Source organism: Zerene cesonia, chromosome 13 (genome assembly GCF_012273895.1).
Source record: "Zerene cesonia ecotype Mississippi chromosome 13, Zerene_cesonia_1.1, whole genome shotgun sequence".
Lineage (NCBI taxonomy): Eukaryota > Metazoa > Arthropoda > Insecta > Lepidoptera > Pieridae > Zerene > Zerene cesonia.
This window is the reverse complement of record NC_052114.1, coordinates 2,425,763-2,445,289: the sequence shown is the minus strand read 5'-3', so window position 1 is coordinate 2,445,289 and position 19,527 is coordinate 2,425,763. Positions and strand designations below refer to the sequence as shown.

General features: G+C 31.8%; 2 protein-coding genes across 2 annotated transcripts in view; both read left to right on the top strand.

Annotated features, from left to right (window-relative positions):
- The window catches only part of LOC119831249 (proton-coupled folate transporter-like), a 16,549-nt gene extending 4,715 nt beyond the window's left edge, over window positions 1-11,834 (top strand). Inside the window, exons 3-9 of the mRNA XM_038354543.1 lie at window positions 1-284; window positions 5,721-5,874; window positions 6,813-6,914; window positions 8,430-8,567; window positions 8,809-8,892; window positions 9,831-9,987; window positions 10,678-11,834. Of these exons, the coding sequence (XP_038210471.1) occupies window positions 1-284; window positions 5,721-5,874; window positions 6,813-6,914; window positions 8,430-8,567; window positions 8,809-8,892; window positions 9,831-9,987; window positions 10,678-10,837 (1,079 nt within the window). The 3' untranslated portion in view covers window positions 10,838-11,834. The remainder of the gene's footprint in view (window positions 285-5,720; window positions 5,875-6,812; window positions 6,915-8,429; window positions 8,568-8,808; window positions 8,893-9,830; window positions 9,988-10,677) is intronic.
- Window positions 11,835-14,464: 2,630 nt separating this feature from the next.
- The window catches only part of LOC119831248 (solute carrier family 46 member 3-like), an 8,829-nt gene continuing 3,766 nt past the window's right edge, over window positions 14,465-19,527 (top strand). The window contains exons 1-4 of the mRNA XM_038354542.1: window positions 14,465-15,277; window positions 16,191-16,350; window positions 17,277-17,378; window positions 17,740-17,877. Of these exons, the coding sequence (XP_038210470.1) occupies window positions 14,465-15,277; window positions 16,191-16,350; window positions 17,277-17,378; window positions 17,740-17,877 (1,213 nt within the window). The remainder of the gene's footprint in view (window positions 15,278-16,190; window positions 16,351-17,276; window positions 17,379-17,739; window positions 17,878-19,527) is intronic.

Here is a 19,527-nt window from a genome sequence, read left to right as displayed (position 1 = left end):
TTACGGCAGTTACTGGTGGTTGGGTGACAATGTTTCTTGGTGTCTTCAGTTATATTAGCGACATAACTTCTGAACAATCGCGGACATTCAGGGTTGGGTTGGTTAGTTTTTGTATGACAGCAGGCGTGCCGATTGGAATAGCAATGGGTGGAATTTTAGTTCAGAAAATGGGCTATTACGGACTGTTTACATCTACAACTGTCCTGTTCAGTTTAGTGCTTATGTATGGGTGCTTCTGTTTGAAGGAGCCTGAAAGCTTCCTTGAAGAGAAAGGACTACCCAAAGTAAGTAGATTTTGATTTTAATTGCATATAAATTATATGACCGAATTGCGAATTACGCTCGAGTTGTTGTTCTTTTATCAGATACGAATTAATACTCACCTATAAAATATCCGAGATAAAGCGGTGATTACTTTTCTTACATTGTTCACTAAACATTATAATTAGAAAATGGATAATCTCATAATTGAATTGCATGCTTTTATGATTAATATGGATTTTATATGATTGAAGTTACAATTTAAAATCTAGAACAAACTGACGTGTTAGTTCCATGTGAATAACTCTCATTTTATCTTAGGCTTATAGAAAATATATACTTACAGGCTCGTTCATTCATATAAAAGATTATTAGAGAAGATATTAATTTTAATGTATTATTTCGGTGCTATCTACTCAGTGAATACAAGTCATTTCCGTACTAATTAAAATTCATTAGCAATAAAACATCGTCCTAGAATATCCACGTACGAGATAAGCTAATACAATCCAAAGGTCGCATTACAAATATAATTCGCCAAATAGTAGCCTAAAATTGATAAACATCGGTTGTAATGAAATAAAAATAAATAACGCAAGGCTTTACAATGCTTTGCTGACTTAGTGCCGAATGTGAGAACGTAACAATATTTAAGGAATTATATCTAGACTAGCTGCGCCCCGCGGTTTCACCCGATTAAGTCCGTATCCCGTAGGAATATCGGGATAAAAAGTTGCCTATATATAATTCCAGTTATCCAGCTGTCTACGTACAAAATTTTATAGCAACAAACACACTCACATCCTTACAAACTTTCGCATTTATAATATTATAGTAGGAAAGATTGTAGGAATTCTGGACACTCATATTAAATATCTTTTAAAACTTTTTCTATAATGAAACATTAATTTCTTTGAACTTACCAAATACGACGATTATTTGATTTAATCTAGACGTAGATATATATATATATATATATATATTAGACATAGTAATGTCTAATACTAGCTTTCTACCTGCAGCTTTGTCTGCGCAGTTAAGCAAAAGATAGAGGTGGCGGGGCTTTTCCCACATAGTTCTCGCTTATCCTTTATCTTTTCGCGAGTATCAACCTTTTCTGCACAGACAGACAGAGGTACTTTCGCATTTATAATATAAGTAGGGATGGAGACAGATTAAACCACAAATGACTCAAAAAGAACTGAACTTTAACGAGTTTTGGTTTGTTGAGATCTCCGCCTAGTTCAGGATAGGTTATAACTGATAACCATTTGAAAAACTAACAAAAAAGAGGTCACCTGTATGGAAGCGGAGCTGTTCACCCTATTTTTATATTGTCCTAGCCTTTATTTCAATTTCACTAATGATATTAAAATCAAACGGTAGATTGTCTATCGACTTCATTACTTCGACAATTGCCGGCCTGCGGCCTGATTTTAGTGACATTGCAATGTCATGGGAACACTGTGTCTCAAAACAATGTCACACGCGTGATATAAGTATAATTGCTACCACATATTCTAATTAAACACTTAAAAACACACTTTAAGATGGTATATTTAATGTCTATGAGGATCTGAAAATACACTCGTTCACACTCGTTTTCAAGTCAGTTCCTGCATGGCATGTCTAAGATGTATGTTGTCTTTAGGCCAGTATCACTCCAATATATTATGAAGTGAGTAGCACTAGGCTTACTACTGCAATCAACCAATATCTTAATCTAAAATCAAAAATAAATTAAAAATTTTATAGTACTCTTTTATATTTTCACTAGCTTTTGTCCGCGGCTTCGCACGCGTTAATTCAGAGTAGTTTATTAGATGTTATTATACATATAAAACTTCTTGTTGAATCACTCTATCTATTTAAAAAAAGCCCATCGAAATCCGTTGCATAGTTTTAAAGATTTAAACATACATAGGGCTATGCCCCTATACCCTGGACAGATAAATCGACTTTGTTTTATACTAAGTAGTGATAAGTTTCAGAGAACCATAAATAATATAATTATAAATTAATATTAAATAAGTACACTTTTATTAGAAAAAAAATATAATTTACCGCTTTCAAATAACGTCCAAATAATTTTTTTTCAACGGAAAATTTTAAATACTTAAATATTTCAAATATATTCTTACATGAAATCTATCGCAGTCAACATAATTATGTCATGGATCTTTTATCACTTCAATTGTAGAAAATAATGCATTTATTGACCATGATTGGGAAATTATAGCTTTGAACCTAGTTCTCATATTCAACAGATTCAAATGCTGTTAAGATACTTTTGGAACTCGGGAATTTGGAGAATTTTTGGTAATGTCTGTTGTCGCATTATTAGCTAATATGAAAACTATCAGGAAGGCGCTTGACTCGTACCCATAACGTATATCATATCAAAGCAGAAAACCGAGCCAAAGATTTGCCTGATGGTAAGCGTTCGCCACTGAGCATGGTCAATCGCAATCAATTGGGTCAGTCAATGTGGCTTCTGCAAATGCGTTATCCAACAACAAAGAATAAGGAAAGGATTGATTATGGGAATAAAGGAAATGGGCTAGAATGTACCCCCATTCTCCGAACCCAGAAACACAGTAGCATTTTGTTGAGATGTAGTACCTTCCTCTGTGCTCACACTGGCCAAATTTGTGTATGACGTTTAGACATTAAAAAATATACATATATGTGACAAATGCACTTCTGTCGCATAACCCACCTCCAAAAGGTCGTATCTTAACCATTTTTTAACCAAATAATGACTGATACTTGCAAGTAAACCAAAAGTATCTAGATAAAATTGTAAAATACAATAATTATTATTGTCTACACTCTTTAAATAAATGTAGTTTTAAATATTTAAAACATTTAAAACTACATTTTAGCTTTAATGGTAGTATCAACTAATATTAATTATCTCACTCATTTTTATACACAGTTATACGTCAGGAATTTATTTATTCCGGCGATCCTAATCAGGGTAATAAGACAAACTATGCTACATAAAATGAATGTTTTGTCACTTATCCTTGATAATCCCTAAAAGTTAAGCTTAAATTAAATCTGTCCATTGAAACATTTAATTTAAACAATTAAAACTAAACTCATATCAGATATTAGATACTAAACTCAGATTTTGTTGATTTTTTTTAATTTTGCTCTCATTTATATAACACAAAAATGCCATAGAAAGCTGCTCAGTGACTAAATAATATTATTATATTTCGATATATCGGCTTTTATACTTAGACCTTTTTCTACACCAATTGCGATCTGTACAAAACGTGGTGCCGCGGCATAATGACATAAATTATTATTAAAGCGAATATTTCGCAATATCTAAAAGTATTTCTAGATATACAAAAAGGATTTAGGTCAAATTAGACTAATGATATATTCAGATTAGATTATTTGATGACGCCTTGCATATTACAAATAAGTGATTATAACATGATTCCGTAACGTGGTAACGAAAAATAATTATACTGTAACAAGCACCATTTTTTTTTTATGTATGACTTGGTAATTACTACCGCGTGTGTGTGTGGGAGCGGATAATGCTTCGGCACGAATTTGGCCTGGGCACCGGGGACGCACCACAACCCCACAGAAATAATAGCATGCTACTGTGTTTCATATAGTGAGTGGTAGAGCCGGAGGCATGTATCCTTTTCCTCACCCTTCCCTTATTCCTTTATACCTGTTGTCAATCATATCCTTATCTTTTATCACTTAGAAGCACTTATTTGCAGTGGCTCTATGTCTGCCAACGTTCATGGGCGGTGGTGATCGTTTACCATCAGGTGAACCAGCTCAATTGCTTGCTTTAACATAAAAAATCCTCCTCCATCTCATCAACCGACTTACATAACTATATATAAGAAGTTCGGGTTATTTAGAAATTAAAGACTTTTTAACGGATTTAAACGCGATTTATTCACAAAACCAAACTCCTTCGAAACGGTTGTTATAAATTTTTTTGGATAAATTATGTAGGTCTGAGAAAAGGTCATGTTATATCCCTAAGTAATAAAGTTGTCCTGACGGAACGTTTTCTAACGAACAGACATTTTCTAAGTCAGGTAATTTTAATACCATATAAGTAGTACTTAGATTATAAAAAAAAACTAGCTTTCTTCCCACGGCGTCGCACCACGTAATCAAAGAAAAAGGTAGACAGGATTTTTAGCCGCATAGTTCACGTCTCCGTGGCATCATTGTGGAAACAATTATCCTATGCCATTTCTTCTTAAACTATCTTTGTTCCAAATTTCATTCAAATCGATTCAGTGAGGCGGAGAGATGAGACAAAAAGACAAACAGATAGAGTTACTTTCTCATTTAATCAATAACTTAGGTGGAAGCAGAGATACTATCTCTGCTTCCATTCAAATTCATATTTTTATTAAAGGCATCATATTTTTATTAAAGTTAAAAAACCTCAACTAACAATAACCCAGTCGATAATGTAGATTATAATGCGGATCATATAACTGTTTAAACTGTTTACTAAATCACTAATCATCAGTTAAATGCAAACAATTATCAGGAATTATCTATTTAAACTTTTGCAAATCTGTCTATTAATTATGTACATTTCACATTTGAAATCAGATTTCATGGCGTTATTGATTAACTGTATCAATTTTATAATTAACTTCGATGAAATTATAGCTCATATTTCAAATACATTAACCTCATATTTGTGTTTGCGTAAATTACATTAGAACCGTATTCATGATCTAAACATTTCAATTTCATTTACGTTTACAATATAGCTATTGCAAAATTAAATACACATGAATTATGTGTATAAATATTTTTGTATTGTCCATTTACTTTAATGTTGTATGGTTTTTTGAAACGAGATCTCTTAGGAATATGTAAGTGTACAAAACAATAGTATAAATAAAACTATCGTTTGATTCATTACATGTATTATTATTATATAAATTGAAGGCAGGTGACCGTTTTTTGTAGCAGATAAAAAGTTTTTGTTGTCATAGAGATTCAGTTTAAAGATTATTTTAGAACTTTTAATGACAAATTAGAGGTTTCAAATATTATCTGTTTGTTTATAGAAATTATGAATAATCGTAAAAAAAAAATCCTGAGCCTGACGCTTCATTCACGTAGTACGCGACTATAATGTAACATATGTCTTTATCCAGACTTATCTACCTCCGTACCAAATTTCATATCAGATCCCCAAACAGACTTTTGTAACAAACAATTATACATTCTTACAAGCTTTCCCCGTTATAATATTAGGTTATATCATATTACCATTTGCTACAAAACCGTTGTGTCTATGGTCTTAAATAACTTTTAACTTAATGTTAACAGAAGTCTAATTGGACCATCTCAAAACAACCAATTGTACTATAAATCACTAGAGAGCAATAGGTACATAACAAACTAGATGTCCCAAAGTTAACGAGACCCTAACCCTTTTACAGATAGAACGCCGATGCAGCGGTGACGTAGCGTTTTTCGACCTCACCCACGTAGTGGACACAATCGGTGTCGCGTTCCGGCGACGCGCTGGCGGCACCAGGGTCAAAGTGATCCTCACTCTGGTTGCGGTGTTCATAATATATGGGCCAGCTATGTGTGAGTCGAACGTGAAATGTTTGTCAATATTTAACTGGTTTTGAGAACAGATTCTTTGTTGGGTTGTACTTTTTCGTTCTTTCTCACAGTTTATAACTTCTTATACACTTGCAATCAATTCTGATGATCATTATTATTCTTTCCTACAAAATAAATCATCGAAGTCCTTGGAAGGGAGGTACTAATCTAAATTCTATGATGGAGAAAAATGACAATAATTTTCTGGATTTTTTCCGTTAAAACTCAAAAAGAATCACGTCAATTTAAAACTCAGTGGGCTATTGAGTAACATACCAAAAAACAGTCGAATTGAAAACCTAGTTCGTTTTTAGGATGTCATTTGAAAATGTATTAAATATTATCTGCTCTATTTGCTTATGGGGAGAAATATTCACAATTTAAACAAATTTCTCCAACTGTTTCATTAACTGTTATTATTTATCTCAAGCGATTAGAGGTCAACGACCAAGCTTTGTTTTGCATTTACTTTGTGTTGCATTATGTAGTTATTTTACTTTTTATTTACGTATTCGCTGAGTATTAGTTGAAAAAAATGAATTAATCTTTGTTAAAGAGATCATGAAAATAGTGTTTGGAGAATGTTACAAAAAGTTTTGTTTACATCAATTTTAAATTAATTTACTATGAAATGCTTTTACTGTAAAATATTTTTAGTATTTTATTTAATTAATGGAAGTACTAAAAATGAATCATAATCTGTTTATTATTACGTTAACTTAAAAATTTTCAATGACAATTCATTAAATCCAATTTAGGTTACAATTTTAGATTTCATTTACAAATGATGAAAGTGCAGCAATAAACGATGCTAAGCATTGATATTAAACCAAACTTTCAATCGTGCTTTAACTCCAAGTGATTGTTTGTCGACGAACTGCGTCTCCATGCTATTTCTATTCTCATTTTCTTTATTCCAGCGGAACACGGCGTGTTTTATCTATTCGTCCGGAACCAACTCAACTGGGACATGGTGAAGTACAGTGTTTTCGCCAGCTACTCCATAGTTTTGCATTCTATAGGTATACGTGATATTTTTGTATGTTTAGTATAGAATGAGTCGTTCTTGTATGTAATACTACCTAACAAAAAACTTAGCGATGACTGCACATGCATTTTGAAAACAGAACAAAAAAAACCAATAAAAGTAATTTTTTATAAAAGTACCTAAAATATAAAAGCAATGACTCATTCCCTAACGTCTTCAAAAAGGATCTAAATGATTACATCTTAGTACAAATATTTGTGAATTATTAACAAACGATAATGTTTTCGTAGAGGTTAACTAGTTTGTTTCGTAATTGTCTTTATGTATTGTATTTTTGGTGAAGTGAAACTTCGAAAAGTCAAGATATTTACAAAATATGATTCTTGCAACAATATTATTTCATATAGAACACCGTAGGCAATGCGTATATGCATCTAAACTTCAAATCATGCAGTTGCCTTACCTAACCGCTGCATCTATGTATTCTTGAATAGGGACAGATGGAGTAACAGAACCTCACCTCTTTCTTTATTTATTTTCCTATTCTAAGCCGTCACACTGATTCAAAATACTGCCTTGAGAACACATATTAATTCTTATAAAGTTATTGTTTGTTATTAGCTTTTAGTTCTATGACTTATTTATCTCTTAACAATAAATCAAAGATATCATAGAAATAGTATGAAATATATTGCATAGTTCCAAGTGGTTACTCCTTTGTATTATATACAGGCACTTGACACTGTCTGAGTGTTACATTATGGATAAGGGCTTAGAGTTTAGTATTAACTAAGTATTTCACATATGTTTACAAGCGTGTATGTTAGATAATGTGTACTTATATAATGTTTTTACAAAGGTTTATTTCAATCTATTCGCTTTAGACAAAAATGTGATTATTTAAATAGCCACGTTGTCGTATGTCAAATAAAAAGACTAGCCTATTAACTGAATGGCTGAGTAAGCTGGTTGACTGCGTTGTTGATGATGATACTATGTTTTATATGTCAATGATGCATGATGTAAGTACGTGTAGTTGTAATGTAATAATATTGGGTAGGTATTGGGTAATCGAATAAGTTTTAGCCAAGAGATCTTGCAATTCATAAATTCTGGTAAAAATTTAAATAAAATAAATCATTCATAATATTTTATGATCTTAGCTTACTGATTTCCTCGAAACATAACAAGCATCGCATTGCAAGTCATACATACATCGGGTAAAAAACTAATATCAGGGGCTACATTCGTTTTAAAACGCGATTGTTTTTCAACTACCTTCTTTAATGAGAAATTTGGAAAGAATAAAAAAAAATTATCACGAGGCGGAACCTTTGGGTTTGGCAAAAAACGTGGGTTCGAATTCCGCCTCGTGATCAAATTTTTTCTATTCTTTCAAAATTTCTTATTTATAAAGCATATCAATGCTACAACACTAAAAGTTAAATATACCTTCTTTAATGTTAATTATTGTTTTCTAGCTTACTTTAATTCTTCTTAAAGTATATTACCTTCGACCACGTATTGTAATATTTATTCATTGTTTCAGGTGCAATGTTTTCAATAACAATATTAAGTAAGAAGCTACAAATTGACGATTCTCTGTTATGCCTAATCGCAATGTCCAGCAAATTTGTCGGTGCAATATGGACTACGTTTGTGAAAACTGACTTAGAAATGATTTTGAGTGAGTAAACATATTGAATGAATACCATAATTTATATGATAAAAGAATAATTGCTTTACTAAAATCAGATAGAGCTAGACTCAAATGAGTTGTGCTAGATAATGAAAACATCTGATTTATTACATTAAATTAATATGACGGAATTTCAATTAATGAATCGGGTTAATAACATAATGAATAAATCGCGTTTTAAATCCGTTAAAAAGTATTTAATTTCTTAATGAATCATTTCCATTTGCAGTTCCCATAGTTGAGTTCTTCTCGTCAGCAATACTGACGTCTCTTCGATCCATCATATCAAAACTAGTTGAGAAAGATGAAACGGGTAATTAGTATTATCCTACTATCCTATCCTACTCATATTATAAATGCAAAAGTTTGTAAGGATGTGTGTGTTTGTTGCTCTTTCACGCAAAGGCTACTGAACCGATTGCAATGAAATTTGGTACGTAGACAGCTTGAGAACTGGAATAACATATAGGCAACATTTTATCCCGATATTCTTACGGGATACGGACTTACGCGGGTAAAACCGCGAGGCGCAGCTAGTTATCCATAAATATAAAATGTATGGTCAAACGTGTTGCTAAGCGTAAGGCTAGAGAATGGGTCGACCAATTCGGCAATTTTTTATATGTTTTTGTTAAGGTTCTTGTTGAAAGACAACCGTATCAAGGGGAAGTCGGGTCGGACAGCTAGTTATCAATATTTATATCACTAACATGTATTGAGGCACTAACTTTTCAACAGACCAATTTATTTGCGTTCATATTATGTTACGTGACAAGAATACATCAACAATTATTGAAAGAATTATTTTTATATCCTTATATGTACCGATTGCTTTCTTTAAATATATTGTGACGCGCGTACTTCGTCTGCTGTAAAAAATAATATCTTTTACAACGTTTTTCATTACAATTCCTCATCTGTTGCTCTTAGTGTAATGTGATTTAGTCGAATTCGATAAAAATGGGCTAGCCATCTCAATTATCACTATGGCTGGTAGTTTCTGAGATTAGCGCATTTAATTTTTAGTTTTATAGCATTGAAATGCTTTATGAATGAGAAATTTTGAAAGAATAGAATAAAATTGATCACGAGGCGGGATTCGATCCCGCGTTTTTTGGTAAACCATAGCAACCGTACGGTGATCAAATTTTTTCTATACTTTCAAAATTTCTAATTAGCACATTTAGCCAAATAAACTCTTCAGCTTTATTAGCAGTATAGGTTGTTCATTAATGATCCTTTATTTTACAGCTAAAGTAAACTCACTGTTTTCGCTGACGGAGACTTTGGCATCCCTGGTCTTCCACCCGCTGTACTCGTGGCTATACATGAAGACTCTACAGGTTTTACCTGGTGCAGTGTTCCTCACTAGCGCAGCTTTGATTATACCCGCTTCTATAATTCTAATGTGAGTAAATATAGAAAGATAATGCATTTATTACCATTTAAGAAAAATAAAAGCAACCAACCAACCAACAATAAAGTAGTTAGGACCACGAAATTAAATAAAAAATCGTAAGTTGGAGCTGGTGTCCAACAGCGATGTAAAGACGAAGAAGTTAATAGATTTTTCGGTTTAACTGCACTCTATCCACATTACCATTGCTCAAGACACAGGAAAATGTCGTGACTAAGTCGGTATGACCAAGAAGCGAAAAGTTCGCTGACATAATATGACATCTGCCAACCGACCGGTGAAGTATAAAAGTTAATATACTAACCATTTGTATATAAACCATCGAAATCGAATGTGTGAGTCCAGTACGCTTTGGCATGAATTGGTCCGGCTCGCACCAGGGACCACACCGCCACAGAAGATTTATTATAGTATTTCGTTCGATGAGTGGGGGATCTGGAGTATCCTTTTCCTCACCAGACATGCCAGACAATTTTTATTAGCCCCATTAATACTTTCCTTATCCCTTACCCTTTAATAGTGGGCAACGTATTTACTTAGGTCCTACCATTGCAAATGTTCATGGGTGGTGGTGATCGCTTACCATCAGGCGAACTACCAGCTCAATTGCCCGCACAAGAAAAGAAATAAAGCCGCGATTCCAATGATATTATCACTACAAGTACTGTTATTCCTTCACAGATTCTTCTTTATCCAGCACCGAAGAGCGTTGAGTAACTCTAGAAGGAACGCGTTAGAAGCACAAGAAAAGAAAGACGCAGAGGCTGAGAAGGTTCTAGAAAAAATTCCAAATTGTGCCGTAGTAGTACCTCCAGAGTTGACGGAAAAGACTAAATTATAAATCTAAATTTCTTTAATTGGATAAATTAACTATTACGAAAACTTTCCTTATAACACCATCTATAATTTAAAACTCAGTTTAGAATTAATTTAAATATAAAATGACATGACGCCTTGTCTCCTTTAAATGTATAATTTTACTTAGTTTTATAAAATTATGTAATAATCTAAAGCTACCATTCGTTGTAATAATTTTCTGTAAATAGTGTGAGTTTGAATAGTTATCACTTTAAATTTTTGCAAATCATCATTACTCATTTTATTCTAAGGGTCATTTGTTGTTTTTTCCTCAATGTTGTTTGATGTTTTATTACCTATTCGATAAGCTTAATTATATATTATATAGTCAAATTGTATGTACTCGTATATTATGTAGGTACATATATTAATCAATAAGATGGCAAACGCAAAAGATTGACGAACCTAGATATTTTAAGCGCTATATATTTATTTTGCGGTGGCTGATATAAAACTGGCAAGAGATCACGCAGGATTGTATTTATTCAGTCATTACACCCCTCTGGAAATAGCAAATAATTTTAAAATGTTGTAATTCGTTTTAAAGAAAAGGTCACCTACGTTGGGGGTTTTACACTTACTTAAATGAGACTAAGTAATAACAATTTCTTATCAAACACAAAACACACGTTGAACGGATGTGATAGAATAACAAATCCATAAAAAATAAGTCGAATGAGAACCTCCTTCATTATTGGAAACGTCGGTTGCAAAAGTTACTAAACTTTTACGCCCTATCTTAAAGCAACATGAATATTACCTATACTTTTGTTAAGAAGGTTTGAATGAAATATTTATAATTTCACTGAAATCTCTACAACACGTTACTATATAATGTAGTTAATCTATTTACTATTGACACCCAAGTAGTTACTAAAACAACTTACTAAAGTTACCCATAACTAGTAAGTAATATAAGATTATGTTTACCGTATTGTATTTATGACATTACTGTACATAAAAGTGATTTTAATTAAAGTTAAAGTTGATGAAAAACAAAAACTCGTTATTTAATATCATCTAACCCAATTTGAACTCTACAGCCATGGCCGAAGGAATACATCTGTATGAAGGAATACGCCTTCAGCCGTCACACCTCATAGACATTCCATGCAACTAAAAATCATGAAACAAATATTACCTACGTACAACTATTTCTTGCTACTTCAATTTTTTATTACAATCCAATTATACTCCTTTTGTCGTAGAAGAAAAAAACCCTTACGTCAGTATGTTAAAAATCGATGCCTTGACAATGCCTCATGCCTGTTATAACTGGTTTTTAAAAAGAAGAGGTTGTGATCGCCAGTATAGCAACATCTGGTTATGTTCTTATTAGCTTATGCGTCGCAAAAACATTAACAATAATGAGTTTTGACATGACAAAAGTGTTAAATAGTATATCAGGGACAGTATCTGCGAGTTGTGAAATCGGTCCTTTATCTCGTATGAGTACATACACTACAGAACGTCGTATGTTCGCAACAATAAATGTCGATGTAAAATATTTTCCGTCAATTGATAATGAAATGTCAATACTTGATTACATTCATTATAAATAATACCAGAACACGTGTGATATCAAATAAAACATAATATAATAATGTTTAATCGTATCGCATTCAGATAAATGTTATATCTTGTATAGTTTTATAGATATAATGTTATAAATCAACTGTAAAGCTACTTTAAGGCGGTTATGATAGTATATTTAACGTAATGGTAATGTTTTTCAAGAATAATGAGTTTGCAATAATTAAAAAAATAAAGAATGAGGAAATCCTTTGGGATGCAACTTATTAAACGAATATTTTATCGTTATTTAGTACTTATAACTCCAAAAATTGTAACAATGTTCGGGTACTGTTTAGCTCCCGACCCAAAAAGATGTGTGTTATAAGTTTGTCTGTGTGTGTATGTCTGTTACATAGTATCTCTTAAGCGGATTGACACATTTCGATGCGTTTTTTTACATTCTAAAGCCATTTGCCTTGCGATGATTGTGGTGGTATAAATATTTTTTCATTACTCCCTAAATAAGAGTATAGAAAAGACTTAAATTATAAAATAATCTACACAAAAATTTCAAATTTATTATGGCCTTCACCATAAAATGGTTTTTTTTTATTTTTTTATTTATAAGGCCATAAATTAAAAAATATTATATTTAATAAATAAATTATAGCAAAGTAATACGTATAATACAAACTGCAGATCTTTTGTGATGTTAAAGTATTCTATAATACACTATTTTCTTAATTGGCAACAAACCACCGACTGGCTTATTTATTTGATAAATTATAAAAATAAAAAGACGAAAACTGTAACGGCATGTTACTAAAACACGATATTGTTTCGTTTGTACCAGTCTCGTGCAAAAAATATGGATATTGACTACAGAGATCAACAAGATATTTTTAAGGAAAAGAACTAATGTAAAAATTTTAGATATCTGTCTAAATAAGGGCAAAAACATCATAATTGTTCTCTAAAATAGGAAACTTGGATAATCCGATTAGATAATAATCGTTGTTGATAAAAGTTGCCAATGGGACGAATGGACATAAATCATAGAACTGGAGAAAAATACGATTCTTCATAGCATACAACATGCTAGAACAATTATTATTGTTAACAACAAACTAAGAAGAACGAAGATTCCTCTACAACTTTTATTGTCAATATACAAATAATTATACAGCCTCTACACTACTATATATTGAAGGTTACATTAATAAAATATAAACACCGTCTTCGAAAAAAATTCTTTCCGTTGCGAAGTTAATATAAAACAAACAAATTTGGTGTGTAGAATAGGCAGTATTGGTCGTGTTAGCCCAAACGGTTATAGAAAACTAATTTCACATATACATGAGATGCTGCTTCTTATTATTAACTTTTAAACAAATATAACTTTAAAACAACAGACGATCTACAAGCATATTGAAATTTTCGTATGAAATATCAATTACAGAAAAGACATTTCATATTGAAGTTAAAGAAATTTAGTCACTGAAATCATTCACCACAAAATTTGTACATTCATTAAATTTTAATCAAAAGGCTAAGATCATTATTAGAAATGTTAAAATGCCGCTTCAAAGCTGCTGTTATGAAATAGATAATTTTAAATAACCGCAGCAATGCACATAAAATAGTGCTTCTTTGGGACCATAAATCAAGGAACATTAAAAAGATGAGCCTTTGTTACCAATTTAACAATCAAATGGGTAACAATATAAGTTACCAATCAAATGATCAGATATAGTTATTTGATAACAGTACAAATAAAATAACTGTTACTAACGCTGAATACAATTAGTGTTTTTTTGGATGCCCACTGCTAAGTTTTAATATTCAATAACATAATAAATTCCAAATAATACATCTATAAGCAAAACTTCGTGACCTCTTAGTTGGAAAAAAACTTAGGACATTAAACACAATTGATTAAAGTATCGCTTATCACAGATAACAGGGTATTGCAACAATTCGCTCCATTTATAAAAGAAATCTCGCAGTGTAACAACAAACAGTCATCAATTATTAATTGCTTGCAATTAGTATTTTTTTAGAATCTCAATATCAAGTGAATTTCAATTAGGGAACAATGACAGAATCAAAAGAAATTCGTGATGAAGCAGACGAAAAAAACGAAACAGATCCACTCAGAAGTGATGCAGAAGATCCTACTAGTGTGAAAAAGAAGACCTTTAAGGAAAACTGTGTTAATGTTTTCAGAAATATAACCGTGGAACCATCTATGTTCCTTTTTGTGATTGCTTGTATCCTAACAATTTTAACGTCACAAAATCTCAGTTTAGAAAAAGCGTGTCGTGTAAATCTAAATTATACGACTGAAATATGCGATTCCCTAAAAACTCAAACAGTCGATGCACAGAATAAATATGAAAAAGAAGTTCAGAAACTGGTGACTGTGGCAATAGCTTGGAAGACGTATTTAACGGCGAGTTTACCTTGCGCTTTAGCGATGTTTATTGGATCGTGGTCAGATAAAACTGGTTATAGAAAAATTTTCATAACAATTCCAGTGTTTGGACAATTTCTGCTTTGTCTCAGTGGCATATTCCATACATATTACTTAAAAAAAACGAATTTGGAAGCGTTAACGGCCACCGAGGCGATAATCGAAGGGTTATCTGGTTCATGGTGTATTAGTATATTAACTATGTTCGCATTTATAAGTTCAATTACTAGCAAGGATAACAGGACGTATCGTATGGGCATTGTAAGCTTTAGTATGACGGTAGGATTTCCCATTGGAATGGGCGTAAGTGGAATATTGCTTAAAACTCTTGGCTACTACGGATGTTATGGTTTGGCGGGGACCATCAATTTCGTGAACTTTTTGTATAATGCGTTCATATTGAAGGATCCTGAAAGAACACCAGAACAGAAATTGGTGAGTTTACTAATGTTGTGAATTAGGAACTTATTATAAACCTGTCATACTTACCGGTATTAACAAACTTTAAAAATAATACAATAACGTTAAGTTCTTGTTAAGAAAATCTAGTGGTATTTTTATAACAGATGAGCTGATGTCCCTAGTAGAGTCACAAGTAGTAAGCAACTATTTTGAATGGGCTAAGGTTCAGACCAAAAATAGGGTTAACCTTGCATTAATTCGCATAGACTTTTCACATATTATTTACTACATAGTACTCATATATTAGAGGTTTAAACCAATTTTCAGCTCAATGCGAATTATTGCAACCTGACATATCTATGCTGACTGGACTAGCTTGTAACTTGTTGAACCGTCGAATGCTATTAAATGTCACCTGACTTTGAATTGGAAAAAATTCTTGGCCTAACTACCCTAATTTGGTTAGTAGTCTTTGTAAATGGTTATTATATGACGCTCAAACTTATATTAAGACCTCATGATTTCTTTAATTATCATATTACAAAAAAATTACAATATAGATATAAGTAAATATTTTTTTTAGATTATGTGCTGCTTCCAACATTATCTAATCCTTTTATCTCCTTAAGGATTAAGGTTTTAATATTTTATTCAATTATAAATTATTAAACACCGTAATCCTTTCCTAGTCATTATTATCGACCTTAACTCAGTAACGCAATCATAATATCAAGCGAAAATTTCCTGAATTATAAAAACTTCTAAAAACATTGAATGTTTGATGAATGATCAAAAATCGAAATGCACTAAAAAGCCTTATAATAACAGCATTTTACAACAACGTCGCATCAACAGCATAAATAATATGTCGACCTTATTATCTACTAGTACACAATAGATCAACCGATTAGATGTACTCACCTAATTCGAAATCCATTGTTTTCAGCATGATAAGCAAGGAGGTTGCCACTTATTCAAAATATTTTTTGACCTGACAAATATAAAGAAGACTTTCCAAGTCGTTTTTAGAAAAGGCTCAAACAACCGGCGAATAAGACTGTGTTTTCTAATGCTCGTAGTCAGCATTTTATTCGGACCGATGTATGGTTAGTAACCGAATTTTAAAATACGACACTTCGTTGCGTATTGAAACGATAAGCTATGCGATACCAAAATATCACAGATAATATTAATTAATTATTGTTGTTGCATGTAAAAATAGTATCACTTCCCATAACAATAACATCAAAAAAGTGTCATCATAGCTGTAATTAGTAATGACTTAATCATACTAATTACAGCTATGATCACTCTTATCAATAAAGTACATAAACCCTTAAATTGTGCTTCAAATTTTACAAATAAAAGCGTTGAAACAGTAGGTTTTAGCTACGCAAATCATTTAAAGAATATAAAAGTAAACACAGCGCACACACGGTAAAATCTACTAGATACCCACTACTTTTGACCACCTTGTTAACAGTGTACAAACACAAAAAACGAAGCCAAAAAAATAAAATTCTCTCCCTCATACATATGTGTGTACCTTCTTTTATAATTGGCTTAATTTTCTGGGCTCTTTAGCATTACACGTGCTCACATAATAACGAAAAACATTTTACATTTAACGTTATACCCGGTTAATTCCGTAATAAATAACTTATTTGTCTTTTCTTGCCACTTTGATGTGAATTAAACGGAGACATGTCTAATTAGAGAATTGTTTAATTAACACCGTAATAAGATTTGTTATTAAGCCGCTTTATATGAAGTGTTTCATTTATTATTTGTTATAATATGATAAAAGGCGAAATTAACTTTCAAAGTACTTGAAATACAAGCTAACCTTCACTTTTACATTTGTTTAAAAAGCAATTACTAACCTTTTTTCAACACTTTAGTAAGTAAAAGCTAGATTATTACTAAGACTTCCACTTTTTCACTTTTCCTCATACCAACTCCGAGCTAGCGCCGTGTGCATCCTACAATCTGAATTGTTCATTAAGTAATTAATCGATTGATTAAATTTCAGGGGAAATATCAATTTTATACATATCAACTAGATATAGATTCAACTGGGATGAAGTTATGTTTAGCATTTTCCAAGCTTACAACTTTATTTCGCATACAATTGGTATGTATGGGATAATCTATTTTTATACAACATGTGAATTCTCTTAAACTATATTTTCATACAAAATTTTCAATAACTAGCTGTGCCCCGTGGTTTCACGTGCATTAGGTATATTTATTCCCGAGATCTAAGGGTGAAGTTACATAAGCTATGTTACTGTATGTACGAGGTGCTTTTTCAATATATGGACTATCCAACACAGAAATAAACAAAACAAAATCTTCAGCTTTATAATAATATGTATTAATATAGAAAGAGAGTCAAATGTTTATGAAATAAATTCAAAAATATTCAAGCTTATTGTTTTCCTTGGTGAAATATTTTTGTTTACGCTTTCTTAAAATAAACTTCTTATTTTCAGGGACACTGTTCTCAATCGTTGTGTTCAGTAAATATTTACAATGGCACGACTCGGTATTGGGAATAATATCTATCCTTAGCAAAATTGCTGCCTCATTTATTTATTGTTTTGCGCCCAATGAAAGGATATTTTTTATCGGTGAGTAGCTACCTTCCAGAGTTTTCGAATTTATTCGAGAATTGTTATACAATGTGCCTATAGGAATGAAGGAAATGCCAATCGATAATATAATTTTTTTACCAAAAGATGGAGCCGACAAAGTTTTCTAAGGAAAGTACTAAAGTTTTTTAAGACTAAAGTTTTTTAGCAATTCCCCTTAATTTTCAATTTAAAATCCATTCTAAATAAATGTTTTCATAATTCACATAAATATAATTAGTTAGTATAACTTCTTGGAATTACGCATTTTCTTTGTCAAAACCGAATAATTGCGCAGTATAAGAAATTGTTATCAAGCTAGGGATTCATCTAAACAATGTTAATAGTATGTAATACAATAATTTATAGTTACTAATTCAATTCATAATATAGTCAATTAATATTACCAAATTACTAACACTCTTTTGTTAAGAACTTCTATTTTAACATTTGTAAGTCCCAACCATTGAAATATGAAAGACTGCAATAACATAAAGCAAACAGCGTTTTATTTGACAAGAGAATTTTCTCAGAACCGAGACCACTACAATTTAACTATCTTATTTAAATAAAGCGTACTAGTGGAAAACTTGGGGAGATATATCATTATTGTCTTTGCAACATTATTGTATACATTACCTGTAATATATTGTTAGAAAATTCGAATCTTTGGTAAACCTGTTTGCGGTATGGTTAGTGGCTCAGTTTGAAAAAGTCCCGCGTCCTCTAGCGGGGTATGTGGCAGATTATATACATCTGTTCCTAGATCGATTTTTTATGGTCAAGTAGGTAGTAGATAGGTAGTAGGTAGCCTTCTATGTCCTGGAAGACTGAGATTTTTTCTTTTAAATCTCCGAGGGGAATCGAACCCAGAACCTCTCGGTTCTACGCTGACGCGTACAACTGTGTCAAGGAGGCGGTCAAGTGAGTCAGTACACCATGGTAGATTTGTGAGATCGAATTTTTAATTTTCAGAGTAATTTTCATAGCTGATACGTTATGAAATAGGTGGAAATTAGATTAATGTAATATATAATGAGGCGGTTAAAGGAAATGTGGTAAAACCGCTATATAAAATATAATATTAATATAGGCTAGACTTTTATGGTACTGTTGTGTAATATATAATATTTATTACTTTTGAGATAGAGAACCGATATGCTGTAATCATAATCTACATGACATTAGTTATCTGTACAAAGCTGTACAACCATTTTACGATTCGACTTATATATAATAATTCGACATAATAATGGTTATCGTAAATACATACCACTCTGTTAGAACATATTATTCATCATCTTGCTCGTTTATGATCATCCATCCTACAAGAAACTTTTTCCCCTTCTAATCACATGTTGTCTTGCGTTAGACTAAATGACTTATGTCTATAATACTCTAATATGATGTGAATTTCGTAAACCAAATATTTAATTCCCAATCACTTCATATCGAGTTGAAATTTAACTATGTAATAATATTTTTAACTAGCGGTCCGCCCCCGCTTCGCCCGTGGTATATATATATAGCCTAAAGGCTTTATATGTACCACGGACCTTCCTCAATAAATGGGCTATCTACCTAGTCTTGCCATAAATATTGTAATAAAGAAAAAAGAAAATTGTTAACTGCAAATAACATTTATTACTT